This window comes from Pristiophorus japonicus, chromosome 17 (genome assembly GCF_044704955.1).
Source record: "Pristiophorus japonicus isolate sPriJap1 chromosome 17, sPriJap1.hap1, whole genome shotgun sequence".
Lineage (NCBI taxonomy): Eukaryota > Metazoa > Chordata > Chondrichthyes > Pristiophoridae > Pristiophorus > Pristiophorus japonicus.
The window spans coordinates 110,693,564-110,713,284 of NC_091993.1; the positions used below are offsets into that span (position 1 = coordinate 110,693,564).

Here is a 19,721-nt window from a genome sequence, read left to right on the forward strand (position 1 = left end):
CTCCCCTCCCCTCTCCTCCTCTCCCCTCCCTCCCTCCCTTCCTCCCCTTCCTCCTCCCCTCCCCCCCTCACCTTCCTCCTCCCTTCCTCCCTTCCCTCCCTCCCTCCCTCCCTCCCCTCCCCTCCCCTCCCCTCCCTCCTCCCTCCCCTCCCTCCTCCCTCCCCTCCCCTCCTCCCTCCCCTCCCCTCCCCTCCTCCCTCCCCTCCTCCTCCCTGTTGCCATGCTCCCCCTCCTCCCGGTACCCACGCTCCCCTCCTCCCGGTACCCACGCTTCCCTGAGCCATTGCTTAGGCGCACATGCTCCAACGCGCCTGCGCAATGCTGCCGGCACTGAGAAGAAGGCATGATCCCTAGCCCCGCCTCCCTGCAGGCAGGCTCCTCCCCAGGGAGACTATGCTGCGCCTAGCCACTCCACGCCATGGTCCAGGAGGACCGGAGAATTGCTACAGAATATTCTGGTGCACCTTCGAGCCCAGGCAGGTCGCGTAAGTCTCGGAGGTGCACCGTTTTCACCAGATGCCGAAACTTGGGCCCAATGTCTCTAAGTCATGCACCCGCTAAATGACTCTGAACCAGAGTGCCTCAAGTTAAAGACATTTCCTCCAGGTGTGATCAAGCGGGCTAGTCTCACTATCATGAATTTGCACATTCTTCAGTCCTGACACATTGCTATCTGCTCTATATTTATTTATTTAACCAACAAGTTATTTATTTAACTCTATTTTCAGATTCACTTATGATTATCAGATGGGTTTAATTTGGTTTCTATTTCTCAGTTTAGTATATTTAGCCAAATACATCTATTTACTTATAGCTGGTTTTTACTCATCTCTTATGTAATTATTTTTTTAACTTTAGTCGCTCCTTAATCTTTGAGCCCACCCCCACCCCCACCCCCACCCCCACCCCTACCGAGATCCTGCCCGCGATCGATCAGCCCAGCACTCTGCTTGAGTGTTGGGCTGATCTCGTGGGATCGCGGCTACCCTGGTGGTCTTGGTAGATACTTTTTATTTTGCAGATGGACCTTCCCTTTAAGGGATGGAAGGGGCCTTTGAACCGGTAACGCTACATGGCCTAGTGTGCAGCGTTACTGAAGTCACCACTCCGCCTGCTGCCAATTGTGCTCCCAGAAGGAAGTGAAGCGCTTGATTTAGCACTCCACTTCCTTCTTGGAGTGCAAACAACTAATTTTTTTTGCAGTAAGTCGCTTTTTTTGGAATAACTTAAAAATCGCAAATTTTCCCATTTAACTTGCTCCAATGTAAGTCAGTTAGTTAGGTTTTTTTCTAGTTTAGTTTGTTCTCTCCAAAAGGGGGCATGACATCCACTTATGCCTCTACTGGCCATAGAAGCACATTTGGCCAGCTGAAAGTTACTTCAAACGAACTTAGGCCAGTGTGTGTGGCCACTTTTGTCGGCACAGAAAAACCTTACCTACATTTAAGAAATCAGCGTAGATAGCCAGAGATGGGGCGGGCGGTGGGGTTGGGGGTAGGTGAGTTAGAGGATTCCAAAGCACTAAAGACCTTCACAACATCAGCACAACATTACAACATCTTCAGCACAACAGCTGCACAACATCATCACAAATAAATGAAAGATAAATCAGCTACTGAAAATATAGCAGTCCAACCTTGCCGACTGCAGAACGCACCGGCTAGCCCTCCTCTGCCAGGGTTATGGGCAGCAGGCACGCTTGACTGCAGGGTGAGGGATTTTTACGTTTTACAGTTGACCCTAACTGTTGCGTGGCACAAATGGAGGATGATTCAGTTTTGATGCAAAATATCTTTTATTGTAAATTTTACAGTGCACTTCAATGACACCAACAACAACAACAGCAACAGCAACAACAGGAAAGAAAGTCTGCACCCATCCCTCACCCACATCTCAGGGAAAATGCACTTCCTCATAGGGTCGCTGATGGTGGTGGGGGGGTGGGGGGGTTGGGGGCCCGGCTTGGGTCTGACTGGTGGCTGGTGCGTGGAGTGAAGTGGGAGTGGCATTTGAGTCTCGGCCTTTGTGCCCTTATTGCAGAAGCCAGCTCCCTCATGGCATCTGCCATTGTCTGCACACCCTCTGAAATGCCCGCCCTCACTTCCCGTCCTAGTGCAGAGATTTCACCCGACAGTGTGGCGACCTCAATACGCACCCCACTGACGGCTGCCACAAGTGATCTTGTGAGGGCATCGGTTTCCTCACCCAATGAAACAACCTGATTAACGTCTGCTGAGGGCTGCCTCTCAGGAGAGACTGGTTGGCTTCTCTTTCCCCTCGCCATGGGTCTGCCTAGTGGCACCCCTCGAGTGCAAGGCACAGGCTGGGACAGTGGGGTCTGGGTGTCCCAAGATGCATTTCCGGACCGCCATTCGGACCCATGACCTCGGAAGGTGTGAACCCATGGAAGGTTGACGAGGAGCTCATGGAGGGTTCTGGCAGTGTAAGGCCATGTGATACGTCCTGATCCATATCGTGGTCAGCATTCTCCTGAGCCCACATTTCCATGGAACCCTCCTTCCCCCATCCGCCTTGATCTGGAGCTCACGCATCTGGATTCTCAGGATCTTGAGGAGTGTCTTCTTCTTCTGCAAAAGACAACACAACAGTCAAGTGGTTTGCAGCACAGGAAGGGGCAGGGTGGGCATGAGTAGTCTCACGCGTAGCAGGTCAGTCAGCAGGTTGATTTGAATGGTGACTATGCATTTTAATGACTCACCCTCACCCTCGCATGTGGGTCCAGCTTGTGCAGAGCTGATTCTTTTTCTGCCGATGCGAGTTAGCAAGGCAGCAACCCTCTGTTCCAGGGGTGTCAGTTGGTGCAGATTTGGAGGACCTCCTCCTGTTCTAGTTCTTTCTCTCTTGTTGTGGGCCAATTTCTTCTGCAAAGATCCAGCACTCCTTTCCACTCCCTCAGCCACACAAAAATCAATATTCGGACCTCACCTTTATATATGCTCCATAACCAATGATTCTGAGGACGCTCTGTCTTTATTTGGCCGATTGCCAAGCTTCCTGTTACACTGCACATGTGCGCAAACTGAACTGCCCATTGCGCATGCAAGCACGCTCAAGCGGTCATGTGTGCCCCTGCCGGCACTACACAACACGCTGGGCCCAAGCCCCGCCCCGCCCCGCTGCCGGCCGTGCTTGCTCAGCGTGGCCGAAGCTCCGCCCCCCCAGGCTCTGCAGCGCAACGCCGATGGATCCGGATGACGAGGGAGCGGCCAAATTCAAATGAACATTTTTGCCGCTTTTTTTTCCCCCAGGAAGTCAGCGCACCACATCAAACTACACCACACTAGGCGGCTGGGGAAATTTGGGGCCAAAAATCCAAGTAACCCATTAGGGATTTGTGTTTATGGACACCAAGTTGCTCACCTACACTACATTCATAGTGACTAATTTACTGGATCAGTTGCGTTGATTTTGTGAAGTCTCCTTTTTCTGGTGAAAACAAATCCAGCTTCCTTATCCTTTACACATGAGTTCAAACTTCTGCTAACCAGAATCATCTTTGTTGCTTTTTTTGAGGGCAGAGAACTGGAGGTCCGCTGGCAGTACCCTGAAATGTCTTGAGGTCAGGAGAAATGAAATTCAGGAAGCGAGGGGTGGAAGGGTAGAATTTGAAAACATTTGACATGGGAACGAACCATGGATTAAGAAAATCTTGAGTGTATAAATGAACTGTCGAGAAATGTATCTCTACTCACTTTATTTTGAGATCATTGAAATCTTTGAAAAGAACTTCATCGTTCCATTCGAAGTTAGTCAGTTCATTGCTTGCAGTCATGTTGGCAAACGCATAAATCAGATGGGTGCACATAAAAGGATCGATTTGCATAGGCAGGTACCGACCAATTCCAGGTCTGTATTGCGCCCAGTTTGTGAAATAACAGACCAAAATAAAAGAATTGCCTAAAAATAGAAAATAAATTACGTTGTGATAAAACTTGTGAATTATCCCAGGACAAAAATTCAGGATAATATTTAAACATTTGAAAGCAACATCTATGGTGGTATTTAGTATAAAGTCCAACATCACCATTGCAAAGATTTAGGGGGAAAGATTCTGTACCTTAGGGCACTAGTACATTATCGCCAGGGTGATGTGAATCCAGTACTGCATGCCAAATCCTGTCCCCACTGCAGCGCCGCCGGTAAAAGTTATCGCCGGGAGCCTCAACGCCAGGTGGATTGTGACATCACTGAGTGTACAATGCTCACTGACTGCTCGATCTGCGAAATTGATTTTCACCACTTACGTTAGCGCCTGGAGTAAACAGCAACTGGGAAAGCTGGTGTGAAGCACCAGGAAACCGGCTCCAGAGACGTTATTTAAAGGGATCATCAGTGATGACTCGCAGCTTGTCAGGTTAGTGCAGTTTCAGTGGTTTCTTGTCAGTTTCACATAGTCCAGCAGTTTAATTCAGTAATTTCAAGGTTTTTTGTATCAGGAGTATTGTGGCAACCAAAAAGTAGCTGTATTTATTCTTTAAAAAATCAAACTGCTACACTTGGTAACATTAATGGGGGCCGTACTGATATGTCACCTCGCCCTCCAGTATTGACGGTGGAGGGAGTGTAGGCAGCAAGAATTACAAGAATATGTGCGCAAAGAGATGAGGAAGGTCATCAGAGGTCTCAGCAGGGGACCTTACCCTCCAAGGGTATTCCGAAAACATTTCTCCTACCTTCAATGAAGTGAGGAGCAGTGTATTAGATGGCTCCACTTCACAAAGGAGGTGGTCACAGAACTCTGCCACTTCCTCCAAACAGAACTCCAGCCTCACACAAGGATGACTTAAAGCCCATATCCCCCTTGCTCACCACATCCCCATCATTCCATCCCTCTCGCAGGCTGTTTCACACTGCATAGTTGAAACGACAGACACCACAAAAGAATCCCTTAGTACTTGTCATTACTGTGCCTTTGTCTACTCTAGTGCTCCTACGAAGTGTTGGCCCAGTGGCTGCAGCAGGGCTGGTGGAAGGCTGCTGAGTGTCCGTGCGGGACTTCAGATGGCCTTGCAGGATGCTCTCGACCAGCTCTGGCCCTGGAAGGCCCGGCTATAGTCTGCTGCTTTGATGACAGGCAGCGACAAAAGCAATGTCGGAGTGGCAGTGGTGGGAGCAGGTATACCTTCATCTGAAACCCAGCAATTAAAACAAATTAAACTTTAAAACATATAAAATGAAATTAAAATTTGGTTGCTGGGGGTGACGATACACTCCAGTTCCTCTGGCACCCACCTCTTGCGGAAGGCCGCGAGCATACCGGTGGACACCACGTGCTCCATCTCTAAGGATATCCTGATGCAGATGTAAGCACGGAAGAGAGGCAGGCAGTCAGGCTGGACGACCCCCTTGACCGCCCGCTGCCTAGACCGACTGATGGCACCCTTGGCCGTACCCAGGAGCAGTCCTACGAGGAGGCCTTCAGACCTACCCACTCTCCTCCGCACAGGGTGCCCAAAGATCAGGAGGGTGGGACTGAAGTGCAACCAGAAATTCAGGAGCAGCCCCTTTAAATAATGGAACAGGGGCTGCAAACTCGCACACTCGATAAAAACGTGGAACACGGACTCTTCCAGACCGCAAAAATTGCAGGCAGCCTGGGAGCCTGTGAACCGGCTTAAAAATTTATTGCACGGGACTGCTCCGTGCACCACCCTCCAGGCCAAGTCCCCGATAAACAGTGGGAGGACTCCCGCGTAGAGTGCACTCCATCAGGGACCCCCGCCTCCTCCGGACGGCAAGATGGTGCGTCATGGCGTGTCCGGCCGGCAGACGAGGAAGGCAAAGTGAAGAGTGTGCAAGAGCAGCCCATCAACAGGTGTACAACTCTTTTGGGGGGGGGAACAAAATAAACATTAGATCAAGTGCCCCCCCCGATCTGGGGGACACTCCAGACACTTTTAACTGCCCTCTGTTTTAATATTTTTTGTTTTTTGGGTTTTTTTTTGATCTTTTTGGGGGCATTAAAATTATATATTTTACAAGTGCGCCCTATAAATGGGGAGGGGGACACTAAAACCCGGCAATTAAAACAAATTAAACTTTAAAACATAAAATCAAATTAAAATTTGGTTGCCGAGGGTGATGATGCACTCCAGTCCCTCCGGCGCCCACCTCTCGTGGAAGGCCGTGAGCGTACCGGTGGACACTGCGTGCTCCATCTCCAAGGACACCCTGGCCCGGATGTAGGCGCGGAAGAGAGGCAGGCAGTCAGGCTGAACGACCCCCTCGACCGCCCGCTGCCTGGACCGGCTGATGGCACCCTTGGCGGTGCCCAGGAGCAGTCCTACGAGGAGACCCTCGGACCTACCCGCTCCCCTTTGCACAGGGTGCCCAAAGATCAGGAGTGTGGGACTGAAGTGCAGTCATAAATTGAGGAGCAGCCCCTTTAAATAATGGAACAGGGGCTGCAACCTCGCGCATTCAATAAAAACATGGAACACGGACTCTTCCAGACCGCAGAAATTGCAGGCGGCCTGGGAGCCCGTGAACCGGCTTAAAAATTTATTGCACGGGATGCTCCGTGCACCACCCTCCAGGCCAAGTCCCCAATAAACAGTGGGAGGACTCCCGCGTAGAGTGCACTCCCATTAGGGACCCCCGCCTCCTCCGGACGGCAAGATGGTGCGCCATGGCGTGTCCGGACGGCAGACGAGGAAGGCAAAGTGATGAGTGTGCAAGAGCAGCCCATCAACAAGTGTACAACTCTTTTAGAGGAGACAAATAAATATTAGGTCAAGTGACCCCCGATCTGGGGGACACTCCAAACATTTTGCAAGGCCCTTTTTTTTTGTTTTTTTAAATATTTTTGTAGATTGTTTTTGTTTTTGTTTGGGCTCTAAAACCATAATTTTCAAGTGCCCCCTATAAAAGGGGAGGGGGACACTAAAAACCCGGGAATTAAAACAAATTAAACTTTAAAGCATAAAATCAAATTAAAATTTGGTTGCCGGGGATGATGAGGCACTCCAGTCCCTCCGGCGCCCACCTCTCGCGGAAGGCCGCGAGCGTACCGGTGGACACCGCGTGCTCCATCTCTAGGGACACCCTGTCCCGGATGTAGGCGCGGAAGAGAGGCAGGCAGTCAGGCTGAACGACCGCCCGCTGCCTGGACCGGCTGATGGCACCCTTGGCCGTGCCCAGGAGCAGTCCTACGAGGAGGCCCTCGGACCTACCCGCTCCCCTCCGCACAGGATGCCCATAGATCAGGAGTGTGGGACTGAAGTGCAGCCAGAAATTGAGGAGCAGCCCCTTTAAGTAATGGAACAGGGGCTGCAACCTCGTACATTCGATAAAACATGGAACACGGACTCTTCCAGACCGCAGAAATTGCAGGCGGCCTGGGAGCCCGTGAACCGGCTTTAAAATTTATTGCACGGGACTGCTCCGTGCACCACCCTCCAGGCCAAGTCCCCGATAAATAGTGGGAGGACTCCCGTGTAAAGTGCACTCCATCGGGGACCCCCGCCTGCTCCGGACGGCAAGATGGTGCGCCATGGCGTGTCCGGATGGCAGACGAGAAAGGCAAAGTGAAAAGTGTGCAAGAACAGCCCATCAACAAGTGTACAACTCTTTTAGGGGGAGACAAAATAAACATTAAATCAAGTGCCTCCCGATCTGGGGGACACTCCAGACACTTATAACTGCCCTCTTTTTGAGTTTTTTTGTGGTTTTTTTTCCTTTTGTGATTTGTTTTGGGGCATTAAAATCATACAATCCACAAGTGCCCCCCATAAAAGGGGAGGGGAACACCAAAATGGGCAATTAAAACTAATTAAACTGTAAAATAAATAAAATCAAATTAAAATTTGGTTGCCGGGGGTTATAATGCACTCCAGTCCCTCCGGCGCCCACCTCTCGTGGAAGGCCGCGAGCGTACCGGTGGACACCGCATGCTCCATCTCTAAGGACACCCTGGCCTGGATATAGGCGTGAAGAGAGGCAGGCTGTCAGGCTGAATGACCCCCTCGACCGCCCGCTGCCTGGACCGGCTGATGGCACCCTTGGCCGTGCCCAGGAGCAGTTCTACGAGGAGGCCCTCGGACCTACCCGCTCCCCTCCGCACAGGGTGCCCAAAGATCAGGAGTGTGGGATTGAAGTGCAGCCAGAATTTCAGGAGCAGCCCCTTTAAATATTGGAACAGGGGCTGCAACCTCGTGCATTCAATAAAAACATGGAACACGGACTCTTCCAGACCGCAGAAATTGCAGGCGGCCTGGGAGCCCGTGAACCGGCTTAAAAATTTATTGCACAGGACTGCTCCATGCACCACCCTCCAGGCCAAGTCCCCGATAAATAGTGGGAGGACTCCCGTGTAGAGTGCAGTCCATCGGGGACCCCCGCCTCCTCCAGACGGCAAGATGGTGCACCATGGCATGTCCGGATGGCAGACGAGGAAGGCAAAGTGAAGAGCATGCAAGAGCAGCCCATCAACAAGTGTACAAACCTGTGAGCATACTCACAGGTGCATACATTAGAGTTGGTAGGTAGAGATTGGTGGTGGGTGACTGCTGGTTGTGTGGTGCTTTGGACAGTATGCGAAGACTGTGGTTCAGATTGTGGATGTAGCATTTGTTGAAGCATTCACTCACCTTGACCACCGCCTGAGGTCGTTAAATTTCTTCCTGCACTGTGTGGCTCCTGCCCAAGACATGCTATGCTACCTCCCTCCACATGGTGCGGAAAACTTGTGGTGGGGGCCTCCTGCCACTGGCCGGATAGAACACCGCCCTCCGTCTCTCCACAGCAAAATCCAACACCTCCAATGCTTGATTGCAGAATCGACGTGCTCTCCCTGGAGCATGGATCTGCCATGAGTTTAACTGCTTCAGTCCTCTGGCTCCTTTTCCTTGTCCTGCTGCTGCTTGCTGAGGCAGCTGCACAGCCAGCAATGCTGAGAATGATGGTTCTGCAGCATCAATGAACCTCCCCTTTGAGTGCTGGAAAAAGGCTGTAGCAATCATGACTTGCGATTAAACTGCACCTGATATTGGTCTACCCTTTGAGTGTAACATCAATGAGCTTGGACTTTAAGACTTGAATTAGGACTCCAATCATTTCTTTGAGCAGTGAGCATGAATTTTGTGTGCAGTCTAAAGCATTAGCGCCTGGTGCTAATTCGCCAACTTTTCTAATGACACCGTCCATTCCTCAGCTATAATGAATTTCTATCCCAAAAAATCTTACTAGATTTTACTTCTGTAAAATAACTCCCTCTTAAATATATTATTGGCAGAAATTAAGGGGCCGAAATTGGTTGCCGCCCGTTTCTCGGCAGTCCCCGGGCGGGAGCTACATTTTTGCCGTCCGTTGCCGCTGGATCCCGTAGGGAACCACTTTCAGCTCCGTTGTGCGGGCAGCAGCGGCAGTTGGCGGGCATCACTATTGTGCATCAGTTGGAGGCCTTGCCACTCGGAGATCTGCGGAGGGCCTTCACTGCGCATGCGCAAGACTTCGCGTATTTTTTTATTGTAGTTTTCTTCTTCCGACATGACGTCATTTTGTGGCCGTTGGAGGCTGATTTGTGAACTGCGCATGCGCATAAAAGCAGACCGCCTAATTCCACCTGTGAGTGTGAGAGGGGAGAGGAGAGTTGGAGCCTGGAGAGTAGAGAGTTGGAGCCTGGAGAGCAGAGTGATGGCATTGCAGAAGGGAGTTTTGCAGGTTGGAGAGCAGAGAGGTCGCATCGGAGAGGGGCAGTCTGAATTGCAGAGGGGGCAGTGTGAGAAATTTAAACCCACAAACTCTTCAGCAGCCATTCCTCTCATCATTGAGGATGAGTGGCCAGAAATCTTCAATGAAGACTGGCAAAACCAGGCCCAGAGCTCCGTGGTTCAATGAACAGGAATTGGAGAAGCTCGTGACGGAGGTGGAGTGCAGGTAAAGCGACCTCACCCGGGATGGTCATGGCAAGCCTCCACCAGCCCAATACCGACGAATTTGAATGGAGATTGGTGAGATGGTGACTGCAATGGGCAACGTTGAGCAGAATGGAGACCAATGCCGCAAAAGTTGGAACGATTTGTTGGTGGCAGCTAGAGTACAAATTTATTCGCTCCCTCCTGTCCAAGGCCAAAAAGGTTGTGTGCCAGATGTGTGCGTGTGGGGGGGAAAGAATGTGTGGGGGTGGCGGGGGGAGAAGAATGTGTGTGGGGGGGAGGCATCAGCAAAGGGGCTAAAGGCTGCAACGTTTCTTTGTGCAGAAAAAAAAAGCAACCAACAAGGCAAGCCTGCATGCGACCGGAGGGGGCCCAGAAGAGGTTGTTAAATTGACCAGGCTGGAGGAGCGTGCGTTGGCATTGGTAGGTGACCGCCGCCGTGCAACCACACACATTGATGCAGATCTGGTGCTACCACGTGGTAAGGTTATACTAATCTCTGGTGTCAGCAACACTCATAGCATGAAAGTACATGCAATGTTAAGGTGCTCACGGTTGAACGTACACTTTGTCGTCCATTATTGGCGTGGACATGTAGAGATGGAACTCCTTGCTGGCATAATGTGAGATGGAGCGGCTCACATCTCAGCTTGACCAACACCCGCCATCCCCACCCATCTCCCCCCCACAGATTGAAATGTTGTCCTCTACTTGCAGGACAACATTTCTTGGACAGAACAGATATAGGGAGCCCATCGCTATTCAGAGAAGCCGTCAGACCCCAGCGTCTCCCACCCCGACGTTCTCCACACCTGAAGACAGCAGATCCTTCCTCCCCCCCCATCACCCACTTCTACAGCTTCTACCTCCGCCACCTAGGGCCAGGAACAACAGGAGAGGAGGGAGAAGGGCTCGTCTTTCTACCCCTTGACCTGGAGGAGCTGGAACCGGCTGACAGCAGCCTCCTGCCATGTCTGCCAAGTGTCCGCAGAACCTCATCATCGGGCTCCGATTTCTTGGGCTTTCCAACGGACTCCACAGATGCAAGCTCTACCAAGCGCAGAGGACGTGGCTCGAAGGCAAGCAAGGTGCCAGCACCCACCAGGAGCGCGCAACCAACTGCGGATGCATCACGGCTCTCTGTACTAAACGAGATGGTGCAGCCACCTCGCACCAGTGTGGAGATAGGTCGCAATATGCTGCAGACCATGGCTGCGACAGCTGGCAGCATCGCCACCTTCACCCAGCAGTATGATCAGAGGATGGACCGGCTCATTACAGTGTGGGAGCGCACAATGGAGAGCGTTGAGGCCATGAGGTAAGGGATGGCTTCTGCACATCTAATGCAAACCCCTGACCCCACACCCTCAAGACAGAGAGATCCAGAGGAGCAGGAGATCCTGGCATGTTTGGTACCACACCCTACCTTTTCACCAAGATTCACACATCTGCAGACATCCCGCTGCCCTCCTGCACAACCTTCTCAACCAGAGGCAGTGAGGGGCAGGGGAACGCCATGCCGTCATGTAGGCGGGGATAGGAAAAGGACATTGGGCATCCCTGTAAGGGGGGCAAGAGAGGTGGTGGTGCCGGGTAGAGGGGTGCGTGTTGCTCCTGTAATTTTTTTCACATTTAATAATCTTATGTAACTTTTGTTATTGTGCACTTGTAGATACACTCACATTGCTGACCCTCTCTTGGAGAGTGTGTCATTTTTACGTCATGTGTGGTGCATTGTGAGAAACACACATCTGCTCCTCAGGTCATCTGCTTTATCAGGAATATCTTCCCATCCACATCTGACTGCACTGTATAATGGGTCCTGTCATCAGGCCATTGCAATATGACAAGGAAGGGTCACCAATGCAGGAAGGCTGCCATTCAATTTCTCTCACTTTACCTACTTGCAGGGCAGACCTTAAGGCTTGCACTTCAACCCTCTTTTTCCAAGGCCAAATATGGAGGAGTGCCACCCCTGAGATGACATGGTCATCAGTTACATTGCAATACATTGCGTCACACAATTAATGAATCAGCTTGGATGTACAAAATGTGACATGCTGAAGACTTTTCACTTATTCATAATAATTTTCCCTTTGCCAGTGGGCTTCTCAATGAAGGACTTTCAGCAAGGCCCAACAAAAAAGCCTCCATCAGCTTAGACTCATTTCACTCGCTTTGATGACATCCCAATTAAACATCACCATCAGCAGTAAAGTAATGCAACATGCACCTAACTTTTTTTCCAGCAGTCCCACTCATAATGGTCCAGCATCTGCCGACTGCTGTAATCTGATGGCCTCCAGCACTCCCTCCCACCCATTCTCCCTGCCAGCCGACTGCCGTCCAGGTCAGACTTGCTTTTCCCGAGCGGTCCATCTGGGGGGCAGCAGGTCGACTGGAGGCCAGCATAACTGACCAATATGGGCCATTTGGAGCATCCGGCATGGGCGGGCGACACGACCTCGCATCGGCGGAACCCTTCCCCACCAATCTCCCGTCGGGTGGAACGTGGACGGCAGATGGGCGGTTCCAGAGGAATCGGCCAAAAAAACTACATTTCCAGCGGAACCTCAGTGCTGCAGGCGCAACTTCCACCAAGTTCAACCCCTAACACTTTCTATAATAGTTCAAAGTTATTCAAAATTAAAAAAAAATCTAAATACAATGTTCGATGTGCAATTATTATTGAGATAGCGTGGAGGCCCCGACCTGCGTGAGAACACCAGTGGCAGGTCAGGGCCATAAAAGGAGCGGCGTGGAAGCCTTGGGAGCAGTGTGGAGGCATACTACTTCAGGGAGCAACACGAGCTGGTGCAGGAAGGCAATGGCAGCGAAGAGTGATGTCATCAAGGTCCAGGTCGGTGATTGGAGCGTGGGCAGATACAACAGGAGCGGCGAGATCGGGGCGAAGGAGCAGTGAGAGACTGTAGCGGGACGTTATCGGGGCCCAGGAGAGGCGTGAGTTCGGGGCCCAGGGGCAGCATGGGCCAGCTCACACTGGGATATGTGTGCACACTAGGTCCGTGCAGCAGAGCAGGTCTCCAGTCATCTTGGATAACCCTTGCTACTGGACCAGACCTATCAAGCCTCTGTCAAGCCAGTGTGGTGGCTGGTGTGCAACGGCCACCACACATTTAAAAAATCCACACACAGGCATCTTCCACACTTCAGGATGTAGTTCAGGACTTGGAATATTAGATCCTTCATTGAAACACCTGTGAACTCATCCTTTTTTGGCGTGGAAGCAAGTAATCCTCATTTCAAGGGACTGCCTATGATGATGATAATTATTTAGGTAATTGTTTAATAGGGTACAATTATTTAAGGAAATTAACAACTGATATATAATAATGAACAGTAGCTCTTGCATTTGGTTGTAATACTGTGACTTACCCAGTTGCAGTTGCGACAACAGTATGAATCCCACTAGGAAAAAAAAAGGAAAATAATCCTAAAATGTATTTTGTTTTGTGTTTCCTCCATTTCAACAATGACACCTTATTTGTATATTATCTTTAATGTTGCAAAAATAATCCAAGGCTCTTCAGACATGACGGATGCCGAGCCAAAGGAAATATTAGAAGGGGTGACTAAAAGTTTGATCGAAGAAATGGGTTTTAAGGACCATCTTAAAGGAGAAGGAAAAGGTGGAGAGGCAGAGGGGTTTAAGGAGTAAATTCCAGGGAATGGGATCTAGATGGGTGAAGGGAGGGGGAATGCACAAGAGGCCAGAGTCAAAAGAATGCAGAGTTTGATGGGGTGGGGGAGAGAGAGAGGTTTTAAGTATGGAGGAGGTTACAGAGATAGAGCAGGTTACAGAGCTAGAGAAGGCCATGAAGGGATTTAAACGCAAGGATAATAATTTCAAATTGGAGGTATTGGGGTACAGAAACCGGAGCTTCTGTTAGCTGTTCCATATCTGGCACCTCCATCTGCAAAATAATAGTGTGATATACAGCTTTGCCACAGTAATGTGAGCAAAAATAGGTTAGGTGGTTGAAGGAAAAATAAATAAAAGCATACGTGAACTGGGCGGGCACATGGGATTAGTACTCTTCACTGCTCGCATAGAGGATAAACACCAATATGGCTTGTTCTGTGTTATAATCTCTATGTAATTCTATGTAAAAAGGGCTGGCTGTCACCTCCATCTATAGTATCTCCCAGAAGGAATGGAAGTTCCCAATGTAGCTCAGGTTTCCAGCCTGAGAAACTCCTAAGGGGTTTCTCAGTGGGTCAGCAATCATGGATGCGGAAGATTGTCCTGTTGTCCTAAGCCAACCATTGCTTATTCCATTCAAATAACACAGGCTATGTGCTAGGTGTCTCTGTAGACTTGAAAATGGTTGGGAAGTCAGGGTTTAATCAATAAATTCAACTTTACAAAGATCAAGAGAAGCTCAGCTCCCTCGAACATGAAATAGTTGAATCTGCTGATTTTAATGTGAGCAAAATGCAACCTTATGTAACGGAGAAGTTGTACGTAATTTATAGTCATGTTTTAAATCATGGACTGAGCTCCGGACCATTTATCTTAATGCTGAACCTATTTCTACAATCAGTCTTTTCTAAAAAGTAAATAAGACAATTGTAGAAAAAAAATGAAAATTTATGGCAAAGTCTGTCACAACCCATCTATATTAAAGGAAAAAGAAATTCTATCAAATGCAATTAAAAATTCTAAACACATATATAACTCATATTAGTATGCTGTTTTAAGATTAAAGATTTGTTGGTGGTTGGTCCTGGCATTAAATTCCTGTAGACACCTAGCATAAAGCATAGTGATAATGTTACTAGACTAGTAATCTAGAGGCCTCGACTAATAATCCAGAGAACTGAGTTCCAATCTTATGATGGCAGTTTGAGATTTGAAATAGTTAAAAAAAAATGTTGAAAACAAAACTGGTATCAGTAAAAGTGACCACAAAGCTGTCAGTGGTTGTAAAAATCCAAATGGTTCACTAATGTCCTTTAGGGAAGGAAACCTGCTGTTCTTACCCAGGCCTATGTATGACTCATCCTACATTTTAAAAAATTCGTTCCGGGATGTGGGCAGCGCAGGCAAGGTCAGCATTTACTACCCACCCCTAATTGCCCTTGAGTAAATGGTGGTGAGCCGCCTTCTTGAACCGTTGCAGTCCTTATAAGAACATAAGGACATAAGAAATAGGAACAGGAGTAGGCCATACGGCCCCTCGAGCCTGCTCCGCCATTTAATAAGATCATGGCTGATCTGATCATGGACTCAGCTCCAATTCCCCGCCCGCTCCCCATAACCCCTTATCTCCTTATTGTTTAAAAAACTGTCGATTTCTGTCTTAAATTTATTCAATGTCCCAGCTTCCACAGCTCTCTGAGGCAGCGAATTCCACAGATTAACAACCCTCTGAGAGAAGAAATTTCTCCTCGCCGCTGTTTTAAATTGCCCCTTATTCTAAGATTATGCCCTCTAGTTCTAGTCTCCCCCATCAGTGGAAACATCCTCTCTGCATTCACCTTGTCAAGCCCCCTCATAATCTTATACGTTTCGATAAGATCACCTCTCATTCTTCTGAATTCCAATGAGTAGAGGCCCAACCTACTCAACCTTTCCTCATAAGTCAATCCCCTCATCCCCGGAATCAACCTAGTGAACCTTCTCTGAACTGTCTCCAAAGCAAGTAGATCCTTTCATAAATATGGAAACCAAAACTGCACGCAGTATTCCAGATGTGGCCTCACCAATACCTTATATAGTTGTAGCAAGACTACCCTGCTTTTATACTCCATCCCCTTTTCAATAAAGGCCAAGATACCATTGGCCTTCCTGATCACTTGCTGTACCTGCATACTATCCTTTTGTGTTTCATGCACAAGTACCCCCAGGTCCCGCTGTACTGCGGCACTTTGCAATCTTTCTCCATTTAAATAATAACCTGCTCTTTGATTTTTTTCTGCCAAAGTGCATGACCTCACACTTTCCAACATTATACTCCACCTGCCAAATTTTTGCCCACTCACTTAGCCTGGTCTATGTCCTTTTGCAGATTTTTTGTGTCCTCCTCATACATAACTTTTCCTCTCATCTTTGTATCATCAGTAAACTTGGCTACGTTACACTCAGTTCCTTCTTCCAAGTCATTTATATAGATTGTAAATAGTTGGGGTCCCAGCACTGAACCCTGCGGCACCCCACTGGTTACTGGTTGCCAACCAGAAAATGAACCATTTATCCCGACTTTCTGTTTTCTGTTAGTTAGCCAATCCTCTATCCATGTTCATATATTACCCCCAACCCCGTGAACTTTTATCTTGTGCAGTAACCTTTTATGTGGCACCTTGTCAAATGCCTTCTGGAAGTCCAAATACACCACATCCACAGGTTCCCCTTTATCCACCCTGTTTGTTACATCTTCAAAGAACTCCAGAAAATTTGTCAAACTTGACTTCCCCTTCATAAATCCATGCTGACTCTGCCTGACTGAATTTTGCTTTTCCAAATGTCCTGCTACTGCTTCTTTAATAATGGACTCCAACATTTTCCCAACCACAGATGTTAGACTAACTGGTCTATAGTTTCCTACTTTTTGTCTGCCTCCTTTTTTAAATAGGGGCATTACATTTGCAGTTTTCCAATCTGCTAGGACCTCCCCAGAATCCAGGGAATTTTGGTAAATTACAACCAAATGCATCCACAATCCCCGCCACTACTTTTCTTAAGACCCGAGGATGCAAGCCATCAGGTCCAGGGGACCTATCTGCCTTTAGTCCCATTATCTTACTGAGTACCATCTCCTTAGTGATTGTGATTGTGTTAAGTTCCTCCCCCCCTATAGCCCCTAGATTATCTACTGTCGGAATACTGTTAGTGCCCTCTACCGTAAAGAATGATACAAAATATTTGTTCAGAGTTTCTGCCATCTCCATCTTCCCCATTACTAATTCCCCGGTCTCGTCCTCTAAGGGACCAACATTTACTTTAGCCACCCTTTTCCTTTTTATATACCTATAGAAACTCTTGCTATCAGTTTTTATATTTTGTGTTAGTTTACTTTCATAGTCTATCTTCCCTTTCTTAATCATTTTTTTTAGTCGTTCTTTGCTGGCTTTTAAAATTTTCCCAGTCTTCTGTCCTCCCACTAGTTTTGGCCACTTTGTATGCACTTGTTTTTAATTGGATACCGTCCTTTATTTCTTTAGTTAGCTATGGATGGCTATCTTTTCTCTTGCACCCTTTCCTCCTCACTGGAATATATTTTTCTTGAGAGCTGTGAAATATCTCTTTAAATCCACACCACTGTTCATCAATCATCCTACACTTTAATCTATTTTCCCAGTCCACTTTACCCAACTCTGCCCTCATACCTTCATAGTCTCCTTTATTTAAGCTTAGTACGCTGGTTAGAGATCCAACTTTCTCACCCTCCATCTGAATTTGAAATTCAATCATGCTTTGATCACTCATTCCGAGGGGATCCTTTACTAGGAGATTGTTTATTAATCCTGTCTCATTACACAGGACCAGATCTAAGATAGGTTGCCCCCTGGTTGGTTCCGTTAACATACTGCTCAAGGAACCCGTCCCTTACGCAATCTATGAACTCCTCCTCAGGCTCCCCTGACCAATTTGATTTGTCCAATCAACATGGAGGTTAAAATCACCCATGATTATTGCTGTTCCTTTTTACAAGTCCCCACTATTTTCTGGTTTATGCTCCGACCAACAGAGTTGCTACTGTTAGAGGACCTATAGACTACGCCCATCAGTGACTTTTTCCCCTTATTGTTCCTTATCTCCACCCAAACTGTTTCAACACCCTTATCATTTGAGTCGATATCATTTCTTACCATTGCAAGGATTCCATCCTTTATCAGTAGAGCTATCCCACCTCCTTTTCCTTTTTGTCTGTCCTTCCAGATTGTCAAGTACCCCTGAATATTTAATTCCCAGTCCTGGTCATCTTGCAACCACATCTGTGTAATGGCTATCAGATCATACCCATTTGTCTCAATTTGTGCCGTCAACTCATCTATTTTGTTACAAATGCTATGTGCATTTCGACAAAGTGACTTTAAATTTGTTTTTTTACCCTTTTTTCCTGTTTGTTTCCTCTCTTCTTCAAACTCACTTTCTTTATTTTTGCTTTCTAATTCCAGCTTTACTCCCCTCCCTACTGAATCTATTCTCAGGTTCCCATCCTCCTGCTAAGCTAGTTTAAACCTCCCCAACAGCATTAGGAAACATCAGAACAGAGTACCGGTTGGAGAGCAAGATGGACTCAGTGGACTCTTACACTACCTGATTAGTCCTCCTCTTCTGTCTGGTGGCCACCCACTCCCTCTCTGTCTGCACACTCTTAAGCTGTGGGGTGACCTCCTCTTGAAACGAGCTATCCACGTTGCTCTCAGTCTCGCGGATGCACCGCAGTGACCCCAGCTGCCGCTGAAGCTCCAAAACACGGAGCTCGAGTTGGTGCAGCTGGAGACACCTCCTGCACACATGGTCGCCCCGGCTGCGTGAAGCACCTGGGGCTTCCCACATGCAACAGGATGTGCAATCCACAGGACTGAACTGTCCTGCCATCCCTCCAGTTTCACTCGGAACTATCAAGTAGAACTAAATTCTAAACCTTAGCACAGCACACCCAGCCGCTACTCAGCAAACAGCCAACTCAATTAACTGGCTCTCCTTAGATAATAAAGATCACATATATTTATGGTGAAGGTACCCCCACAATGCTGTTAGGGAAGGAGTTAAGAACATAACAACATAAGAAATAGCAGGAGTAAGCCATACGGCCCCTCGAGCCTGCTCCGCCATTTAAGGCAATCAAGGCTGATCCGATCGTGGACTCAGGTCTGTAAAGTCCTTACACAATACCACAAATCCACATAAGGCACATTCTATGGACAAGGTCACTCTGTGACCTGCACCTTTATTCACAGGACCAAGAAGTGATGACCCTGCGTGGGACCTCCCTTTATATACCTGGATGACCAGGTGAGGAGTGTCTCCCACAAGTTCACCCCCTGTGGTCAAGGTGTGCATTTCTCAAGTATATACAGTATTGCAGTGTTGTTACATGAAAGTTACATACATGACAAGGTCCACTTCCCTGCCCACTCCCCATAACCCCTTATTCCCTTATCGATTAAGAAACTGTCTATCTCTATCTTAAATTTATTCAATGACCCAGCTTCCACAGCTCTCTGAGGCAGCAAATTCCACAGATTTACAACCCTCTGAGAGAAGAAATTCCTCATCTCAGTATTAAATGGGTGGCCCTTATTCCAGGATTTTGACCCATCAACGATGAAGGAATGGCGATATATTTCCAAGTCAGGATGGTGTGTAACTCAGTGGGGAACTTGTAGGTGATGGTACTCCCATGCGCCTGCTGCCCTTGTCCTTCTAGGTGGCAGAGATCGCAGTTTTGAGAGGTGCTGCCAAAGCCGTGGTGAGTTGCTGCAGTGCATTTTATAGATGGTATACACTGTAGCTACAGTGCACCAGTGATGAAGGGAGTAAATGTTGAAGGTGGTGGATGGCATGCCAATCAAGCAGGCTGCTTTGTCCTGGATGGTGTCGAGCTGTCGAATTGTTCGAGGAGGTAACCAGGAGGGTCGATGAGGATAGTGTGTACAATGTAGTGTATTTGGACTTTAGCAAAGCTTTTGATAAGGTCCCACATGGCAGACTGGTCATGAAGGTTAAAGCCCATGGGATCCAGTGCAAAGTGGCAATTTGGATCCAAAATTGGCTTAGCAGTAGGAAGCAAAGGGTAATGGTTGATGGATGTTTTTGTGACTGGAAGGATATTTCCAGTAGGGATCCACAGG

General features: G+C 48.3%; 1 protein-coding gene across 8 annotated transcripts in view; it reads right to left on the reverse strand.

Moving 5' to 3' along the window:
* LOC139227908 (acidic mammalian chitinase-like) overlaps window positions 1–19,721 on the reverse strand; it is a 155,210-nt gene that overhangs the window by 62,489 nt on the left and 73,000 nt on the right. For all 8 annotated transcript variants that reach the window (XM_070859053.1, XM_070859057.1, XM_070859058.1 and 5 more), the window contains 2 exons: window positions 13,293–13,325; window positions 3,714–3,918 (listed from right to left, as the gene is read on the reverse strand). In XM_070859053.1, coding sequence (XP_070715154.1) covers window positions 3,714–3,918; window positions 13,293–13,325 — 238 coding nt within the window. The remainder of the gene's footprint in view (window positions 1–3,713; window positions 3,919–13,292; window positions 13,326–19,721) is intronic.